The sequence below is a fragment of the Nestor notabilis genome, unplaced genomic scaffold, assembly GCF_000696875.1.
Source record: "Nestor notabilis isolate BGI_N333 unplaced genomic scaffold, ASM69687v1 scaffold31960, whole genome shotgun sequence".
Classification (NCBI taxonomy): Eukaryota; Metazoa; Chordata; class Aves; order Psittaciformes; family Psittacidae; genus Nestor; species Nestor notabilis.
The window spans coordinates 16,700-26,157 of NW_009912077.1; the positions used below are offsets into that span (position 1 = coordinate 16,700).

The 9,458-nt window shown below is 37.1% G+C and overlaps 1 protein-coding gene across 1 annotated transcript in view; it reads left to right on the forward strand.

Annotated features, from left to right (window-relative positions):
• PRKCI (protein kinase C, iota) overlaps positions 1 to 8,732 on the forward strand; it is an 18,135-nt gene extending 9,403 nt beyond the window's left edge. The window contains exons 6-16 of the mRNA XM_010017710.1: positions 597 to 655; positions 1,080 to 1,256; positions 1,763 to 1,860; positions 2,847 to 2,933; positions 3,547 to 3,682; positions 4,830 to 4,917; positions 5,675 to 5,800; positions 5,907 to 5,986; positions 6,998 to 7,087; positions 7,384 to 7,499; positions 8,499 to 8,732. Of these exons, the coding sequence (XP_010016012.1) occupies positions 597 to 655; positions 1,080 to 1,256; positions 1,763 to 1,860; positions 2,847 to 2,933; positions 3,547 to 3,682; positions 4,830 to 4,917; positions 5,675 to 5,800; positions 5,907 to 5,986; positions 6,998 to 7,087; positions 7,384 to 7,499; positions 8,499 to 8,586 (1,145 nt within the window). The 3' untranslated portion in view covers positions 8,587 to 8,732. The remainder of the gene's footprint in view (positions 1 to 596; positions 656 to 1,079; positions 1,257 to 1,762; positions 1,861 to 2,846; positions 2,934 to 3,546; positions 3,683 to 4,829; positions 4,918 to 5,674; positions 5,801 to 5,906; positions 5,987 to 6,997; positions 7,088 to 7,383; positions 7,500 to 8,498) is intronic.
• The last annotated feature ends 726 nt before the right edge of the window (positions 8,733 to 9,458 follow it).

Here is a 9,458-nt window from a genome sequence, read left to right on the forward strand (position 1 = left end):
AAGAAAAATAAGACTTATATGCCCCTTCTTACTGCTAAGGGGGATATAAATACAAAAATTCCTGTTTTCCATGTCTTACCAGCTTAAACTTGGCTAAAAAGGAGGAATTTAGGCTGTCATCATTTCTCCATCACTAAGCCATGCACTTTAAATGCCCTGATCAAACAACCAAAACCCCTTAACAGAACTAGCAGGGTTTCTACTGGATTTGTAGCCAAATAAGTTCATTGTTATAGCAATCAGAGTAATGGTCCTAATGTTTGAATTTGGGTATAGATGATGGTTAATTCAAAAAACAAACAAGCCACTGTTCTGCATAAGATTCTTTGTGTGGAGTTTGAAGAGATCTCCAATTATAATTACAGGGTTTTATAGTAGCCATAACTGATTACTAATTCAGTATTGCAAAAGAATGAACATGATGGTTTACCTTCCTGCACCGAAAAGAACCGCAAACCCAGAAGTTTTGAATATTGAATACCTGTAACAGAAGCATTTAAACTGTGTATCTCTCTGAGCTTTTGTGTGTGGAAATACAAGGCAAAAGAAAATACTGTTGTGTCACATCGGTCTAACAGTTTTTCTTGCACCTTTAGTGATTCCATATAATCCCTCAAGTCATGAGAGCTTGGACCATGTTGGTGAAGAAAAAGAGGTAAAGTAACTTAACCATGCAATGTGTATTCAGAGATCTTAAAGCCTGTGTCTCTAAATTTCAAGATTTTATTAATCTAATTTGTCACAAACTGATAACTAGCACGTGAAGCACATTTGGGTTGCTCGCTGCGGTGTAGGCAAGTATGGCTTAAAAACTGTTTTATTTTGAATCTGGAGTTGAGATGTGCTTCAATTTAGAAAGTATTCCAAAATCCTCCAGTCTCATCTGTTTTTACCTGCCAAGTCTCCTCTGCCTCCTTTCTTTCCCCTCCCATTCCTCTGCAGGACAAAGCATTTTTAAGAATAACAAGTGTTAATTGAATTACATGTTTATATTAATTTTGCTGTTTTGTTTGAAATGCTTTCACAGTTGTTAAAATTGGCAAGCCCGCTTACTCATTTCAAAGTATCTTTACCAATAGGCAATGAGCATTAGAGAAAGTGGCAAAGCTTCCTCCAGTCTGGGTCTTCAGGATTTTGACTTGCTCCGAGTTATAGGAAGAGGCAGTTATGCTAAAGTACTGCTTGTTCGGTTGAAGAAAACTGAACGCATTTATGCAATGAAAGTGGTGAAGAAAGAGCTCGTCAATGATGATGAGGTAGGCAAGCCTTTTACAATAAATCAGGCAACTCTTCCAGAGAGCTTCAGTATCTCCTACAAGGTGGGAGATAAGTGGAAATTTGTCAGAAATTGCAGTATTAAACTGCTGAACACATATTGTGTTTCTTTAGGCTACTCTGAAAAGACTAGAGTGTCTGTGGTTTGCTATCCAAGAGGTTTTGTATTTACTTCTCTGTCTACCATTGATTTAGTTTGCATTTTTTTGATGCTACTTTGCATCTGTCTGTACCAGTTTATCTTTTATAGATAAGTGTGTTCTCATTCACAAGTGTAGTTACACAATGAAGCTAAGAGTACAGAATGCTTAAGACAGGAAAACCCCATTATTCTGTATTGTATTACTTCACATTGGAAAACTACGTAATTTTTTTAGGTAAAATGAGGACAGCAAAATACTTGAATATCTTTCTGCTAATTGTCATTAATACTTACTTGACCTAAGAACTGCAACAATCCTTTCTGAATGTCACTTTTCTTAAATAGGATATTGATTGGGTTCAGACAGAGAAACACGTCTTTGAACAGGCTTCAAATCATCCCTTTCTTGTTGGACTACACTCTTGCTTCCAGACAGAAAGCAGGTAAAGGTCATAAAAGAGTCTTAGTTGAAAAATATTTCATACTGTTGGGCACCTCAAAGACCTATTTAAATCATTAAGTGTTAGGCAGGTAGTGAAAATCAATGTACCGTAGCCTTTTAGGAGCAAAAGGCCACATTCATCATCTAAACTTTTTGGATTGCAAAGATGCAACAGAATGCAAAGTACTGGTAGGTATGATGGGAAGGATTCTGAACAGGGAGAAGTGCAGCTAGCATACAAAAAAAAGGCTTAAGGATATAAGGTAGAAGACAGAACCTGGAATGGGTGGGAAAAAAGCCTTAGGGAGAGAGAAATTGGAAGTACAAAAAATAACTGGGATGGACTGTCTGATGAAGAGACTCTGAGCAAGACTCAGAAAACAGTATCTGAATTTTTAAAAGGAAAAATGAGTAACAGATGAAAATTATTATTCTCTTGTGTGTTTATATGTAGGAGAAGAGTTCACAGTAGATTAATAAATTATTACTCTATACAGTAATAACTTTCAGTGTATATATAGTTACATACTTAAATGATATCCTTGCTGTTTGAAAAGGTGACAAGTTAGAGGAGGGAAGTGAGAAGAAGGAGTGTTTGTAATATACCAATAATATTAACTCTGAACAAAGATTAAAGGGGTAAGGATGGAAAATTAGAAAAAAAAATCTGGTTTGTGCATAGAAACTAATGTGAATCTATTTATGTCGTCACATATGTAATAATGGCAAGCAGTAGCTTTAATGGATGAGGAATGGGAGAAGGTCTACTTATTTTTCTTTCCCAATAAAGGAATTATCTAGAAAAGCTTCATATCCTTGATTTTTAAACTGGGGAATTTATTCAAAGGGAGGCAAAATGATGAAACTGGGCATATTACAAGAGAGATGGGAGGAGCTGAACTGACATTGTTCAGTAACAGACCTGTAACATCTCAAACCTCTTTCAGCTTTGGAGAATATAATTTATATTGACCCCCTGTGTTTCAGGTTATTCTTTGTTATAGAGTACGTAAATGGAGGAGATCTGATGTTTCATATGCAGAGACAGAGAAAGCTGCCAGAGGAGCATGCCAGGTATGTCTAATTTCAGAGTTTTTGCAGCAAGACACAGTGCAGTAGTGCAGAGATTATCACGATGAGCTAGGAAATCCTCTCCAGATGTTAAGGATTTAGAAAATGTGAAACTGCATCCTCATTTTAAATGTTGCAACCTACCATATTTTTGTTTCAAGGAGGACCTGTACTTAAGTATTGTTTGCCGTAGTGTTACCCTGGATGACTTCAGTCTGATTCTGATATTTTTTTTTTCCCCCCTAGAAAAACACTTTCGTGGTGGTTTTTCTTTCCTTTTTTTTTTTTTTTTTTCTTTTGTCTAATGATATCAATGTGTTTCTCTTAGAACAACCACTACCAGCTGTCCAGGCAAATGCTGAATTCTTGGTGCATATGCTTCATCTCAGATGGTGAGATGAAAGGGATGATTGCAGTAGACATTAATATTAATTAAAAATAATTTTTGAAGTGACTGTGGATGGAAACATTTGTATGATTATAACCAATTTATCCACTTTTCTGATGAAAAATAATAGAATACATGGGATTATATTTAGAGAACTATACTACCAAGACTGTTGTTGTGGTTTGGGTTTTGATTACTTGAGTAATCAGTATCTCCTTTCTACGCTAGGTTTTATTCTGCTGAAATCAGTCTAGCCTTGAACTATTTACATGAACGAGGGATAATCTATAGAGATTTAAAACTGGATAATGTGCTACTAGATTCTGAAGGGCATATTAAACTCACAGATTATGGCATGTGCAAGGTAAGCTCTAGTTCCTTACTAACCAATAAAATCAACAGTTAAGAAATTGTCATAAATTAAAAGATGCAGACACTTAAAAATGTGAAATTTCAAGGTATTAATTTATACACAGTGCAGATTGGCATTTTTCTTTCCTCCATTTGTAGAAGTGAAATAAGTATATAGCCTAAATGCAGACACTACATATATATATATACTGGTTTTATAAAGCTGCTGTATCAAGTTGACTGGGAGGGGTAGGCTGTAATAGAATCATAGAATAGTTTGGGCTGGAAGAACCTTAAGGTCATCTAGTTCCACCCTCCCTGCCATGGGCAGGGACACCTCACCCTAGACGAGGTTGCTCAAGGCCCTGTCCAAGCTGGCCTTGAACACTGCCAGGGATGGAGCAAGATAGCTTGATTTCAAGAAGAGCAAGAGGTTGAAATATGTCAGTCACACTTGCTCCCATTGAGAATGTATGACACTTCCCCTTTTCTCTCAAAATTTACAAAGGCACTGGAGCACATGTTTGACTTTGCCACGGAATTGCCATTATGCTGATCTGTTAGAACTGTTTTAAATACTATAATTTGGCTAAGCAACTGAAAAGCATAAAGTAGTACAGGTTGGAAAGGGCCTTAGGATGTCTTATCCACCCTCCTGCTCAAAGCAGGGTAAGCTGTAAGATCAGGCTAGGTTACTAAGGCTTTATTCAGTCTGTCTCTGAAAACCTCCAAGGATGAAGACTGCACAACTTCTTTAGGTAACTCCCTCCCACATTCTGCATCCCATGGTCTTCTCTGTAAAGTTTTTATCTGTTCATTGCAACACCCCAGTTATGTAAGCTGTTCCACCATGCCTTAGTTATTCCCATTTGCCTATCGTTGGAGATGTGGTGGAGCTTACTAGTGAAAACCTTAAAAGATGTTGTCATAAATAGGTATGTGCCATCCTCCTGAGACTTTAGATGAGTATTTATTTTTTTAGTATAACTATAATATATAAATAAGCATAAAATATATATAAATAAAAATGTTTATTTTTGAATAAACAAAAGCAGTTTATTGTGGACATTTAAATTAATTCAAAATCAAGTTCTTAGCAGAGGGGGAATGTGTGATCCTTGGCTAACTGCAAAATATTTTCTTTCCATCTTTTCTTAAAGGAGGGTCTGAGGCCTGGTGACACAACCAGCACATTCTGTGGGACTCCAAACTATATTGCACCTGAAATTCTCCGTGGAGAGGATTATGGTAAGTTGAATTTCTCACTGCTACCATATAACTTTCATCTTGTTTCTTACAACTGACTCAAGTTGTTTAGCAGTAGACACTCTAAATCTCCATTAGACATGTGATCATTCTTAATTCAGAAAAAAAAAAACCAGAACAAAAAACCAAACAAAAACAAACAAAAAAAACCCCAACAAAACAAAACCCCAACAAAACAAGCAAAGAGAAAAAACTCAAAACAACAGAATTTGTTTAAAATCTACCATCTTATTTCCGTGGGATGTCTTTTCCAGACTGTCTTCACATCTTCCTTCCTTATCACAAACTTTCCAGGCCAACCAGACTGTATCAGTCCATCCTAGCTACTGAATTTTTCTTTAGCAGTGGATAGTAGAATAGCTGTGCTCAGCTCCATAGATGACTGTCTTGCTACCACACATACTTCCCCCTTGTCCTTGTCCCCTGCCCTGGATAATGCACTACTAGTAATGCCTAGGCTTAAATATTATCTAAACCTTTGATAAGGTCCTAATGCCAACCTTTAAACTTTCTGCATTTCCTTTTCTTTGTACAGCATCCCCTCCTATAGTGCACGCAGTGAACCAAGTAACGTCATGTACAATCATTACCTCTTTAGTTGGATAATCAGAAAACTGGCAGTATTTAAATTTTTTTTAAATCATTCTTTCTTCTCAAAATATGCTTGTCTTTAGCCCCAGAAGTGTTGGTATTTTTGCTCCAAAATACTTTCAGTGGCATTTTCTCCTCTGACTTCTAGGCTTCAGTGTAGACTGGTGGGCACTTGGTGTGCTTATGTTTGAAATGATGGCAGGCCGGTCGCCGTTTGATATTGTTGGGAGTTCTGACAATCCTGATCAGAACACAGAAGATTATCTTTTCCAAGGTAAGTACCCTGAGTAGTGTTCCTACTCTTCTAGGCCTTTGTGTCTACTTACGTATAATCAAACTTTAAAGATGTGAATGCTGATATGAACCTTGTTTTCTTGCAGTAATTTTGGAAAAACAGATCCGAATTCCCCGATCCCTTTCTGTTAAAGCAGCAGGTGTTCTAAAGAGCTTCCTTAATAAGGTAAGAGCTAAAGGGGGTTAGTTGAGACTTCTCAAGAGCAGCTGGGTTTTTTAAACCAGTTGACTAGTTGATGGTTAGGCATCACGCATAGGCAGACATACGTTATCTGGGTAGAAAAAAAACGGGGTAGAAAAGATGTGAACGCAGAATTTCAGTGGAGCTGGTGGACCTGTTGTAGATACTTGTGTTGAAATCTAGATTTTCAAGCTGGGATCGTGAGTAAATTTCAAATTGAAAGGCATAGGAATATTCCAAGTGATTAATTTGGGGAACTGGACAAACTTACCCAGGTTTATTTTGGTTCCTAAACAGAAGCAGCGAATCACTTTGACAACTTTTGATGACTTTGTCAAGGGAAATGCAGAGGCTGTATACACTTGCTGTTTGTTGGTAGCTAACTAGCCTGATAGTCCAAAGCTGCATATGTGGTAGTGGACTAGTCCTAGCGTTTATTTAGTGCGTGTAACTTGACTGGGGAGAAAGATGCATGGAGGAAAACAGGTTTGGTTAAATTATTCTAAGAAAGTAATATTGTTCAGGAACAGTACTTCAGTTTCAACTCCTTACTAGCATGTGCATACACGTATGTGGAGGTGGCATTGTCTTGTTAAAATGACCTTCTGTCCACTGTATTTATCAGTAACCTGCAATTACTCCCCCAGTGTGATTGCCTGGCACAGTCAGTCTGCTCAGGGAGGGGTGGGGAAAGAACAAATTCACTTGTAATCTAACCAAGTTTGCTCTGAAAGATACAGTACGTTGAAACAGGTCTGAGTAAAAATGAAGAAAGATAGCATGATTGTTCATATAGATTTCATTTAAGGGCTTCCATATATTCATGCCTATTTCAGACCGTAAATTGAAACAGTTTCCAAAAGAAAAAATGCTAACTTAGTTCTTCAGTGTCCCTCATAACTCTGGTGTTTCATTACTCATGGAGTTTGTAACATTTGCCTGTTGTTCGTGTGTAGGCCATTGCACTCATTTAGAAATATTTTCTTCCTTGCACAGGATCCAAAGGAACGTTTAGGCTGCCATCCTCAAACAGGATTTGCAGATATCCAGGGACATCCATTCTTCCGCAATGTTGACTGGGATCTGGTATGTGAATGCCCACTTGCTTGGCTTATTTTCTTCATATGCAGTGATGGCTTAACAACTTCTTTTGAGATCAGAGATGAACTTAAGCTCAAAAACCTTAAGCTCTTAACTTAAAATGTACCACAATGATAACACAGAATATTTTAACCCTTTTGCACACAAGTAAGTACAGTAGACTAATAGAACGATTTTATAAAGTATACAAAAGAAACTTAACAGTAACTTCCAGCCTTGTTTAAAATTAACTCAACAGGTTGTAACTCATTCTTGGTGTCACTAAGTGTATTTATTCTTAGATGGAGCAAAAGCAAGTGGTGCCTCCATTTAAACCAAATATATCCGGCGAATTTGGTCTGGATAACTTTGATTCCCAATTCACCAATGAACCTGTGCAGCTCACTCCAGATGATGAGTAAGTAATGTAGAATTTAAAAAGTTCTGATAAGCTAGTGAAGGAGTTACAAAACTTTAGCACATAGAGTATACGTAAAGCAGTAAATAAAATTTTCTTGTGTTAGTTAGAAGAAAATTCTATTATATGTCTTCATGGTGGACTTAGCATGGCTGGATTAAGTCTTGTACTCTGGCAAGGTGTAAAAATCAACTAACAGTGGGAAAGTTGCTATAAAGAATCTTAGTTCAAGGAGAGATGAGTAAGTGCTATTTTACAAGTTTCAGTGGTAGCATGTGTAAGAAATGAACATGTGAAGGAAAAGACTTGTTTTATCGAGTGGTTTATTTCTGCAGTACTTTAAGCTGTGGTATTTCTAAAATACTGGGTTTAGGTAGAGTTCATCTTGTGTGTTCTGAACAAGACATGATGCTTTGATTGGCTTGTTTGGGTATTTTAAGTTACTAGGTTAGTCAAGTGAGATTATGCTGGCTGATAAAGCCGTGATAAAATGCATGATAATGCACTTGATTTTGGTAGTGGATTTGTGGTTCCTTACTCCTGAGGGGCCACAATTTGGGTGAGGAGGGAAGTACCTTCCTAGTTTGACTGAGCCACTTTGTTTGCATTTTAGGACTCTTTCTAGGGTTTTGTATATTGTTTATGTAGTACATAAACACAAACAGTGAAAATGAGACCTTAGCTACATACTGTAGTTAGGTCTGAGATCCAACTTCCTTCTTCATCCATTCAAATGCAAAATGTACAAACTAAATTTAGATAGTTGCTGTTGCAGGTGCAGTATCCTATTACATTCTATTCAGCTTTTTACAAAAATGACTGTTTTGGAAAAGTTTTAAAACTGCAAACTTTGCAGATTTCTTTGTGGGGAAAATAGGGACAAAAATAGATTTTCTCAATTGCAATCTGCTGCACAGGACTAAATTTTAAGGCAAACTCACTTAATATTGTTACCTTTTTAATTTTGCTGAACTAATGACTGTTTTCTAATCCAAACAGTGATATTGTGAAGAAGATTGACCAGTCAGAATTTGAAGGCTTTGAATATATAAATCCTCTTTTGATGTCAGCTGAGGAATGTGTCTGAATTCTCCATTTCTGGACTGTGCCAATTGTTACTCTGTTTCTGCATGGATAAACATCTCTTCATTTGGATGCACTTGCATAAAACGAGTAACTGAACATCTTACCCTTGCCACCTAGTATGAATTACTCACTAATTTTCTTTTTGTATTAATTTTCGTCCAGGACAGTTGTTCTGCTGAGCCTTCGGCTGCCATATTTAAAATGTTCAACTTTCCAAGTCTTGCCAAACTTGAACTTTAAGATCAAAGTTGGTCTCTGGGGCTCCTGACTGCACAACAGGGTCTGGCTGTGTAACAATCTGCCAATATAGCGTTCTGATAAAGGAAAGTTTTCGTACTATTTTAAGAACACAAGTTGTGTTAGGGGATGTAGTAAAATATCATTAAAGGACTTACATTTTTCCAGCGAGCAAGTAAGGCCTTATGACTTCTGTAGTTCTAAATCTCTCTGCTCTGAATATCTGATTTCCTGTTCTTCTAGACTTAGAAGTTAGAGCTGTGTTACTGCCCTTCAGGTTGAAATGACAGTAAGGAGGGCAGGTTTTTAAACTGAATAGGTCAAGAATGGTTGCTTTTACAGGATATATTGATCCTGTTCTAAGGGAGATGATTATTAGAATCAATAGACTGCTCCAGAATTACACGCTAGGAACTGCATGCTGAAAGACAGAGAGTGCCTTTGTGAGCCTGTCCCTTTCAGTGAGGGTTGTCCGTGGTATAAAGTGTCAGTTTAAATAAATGGAATTTGGTTAATACTTTTGAAAAGTTAAAACCTGTAGTGCGTGCTTTAGCGGTAATGGGCAGCTAATATTGACAGACATAGAAAATCATGCTGTTACTACTTGCTTTTATACTTCCTGTCTGAACTGTGTCG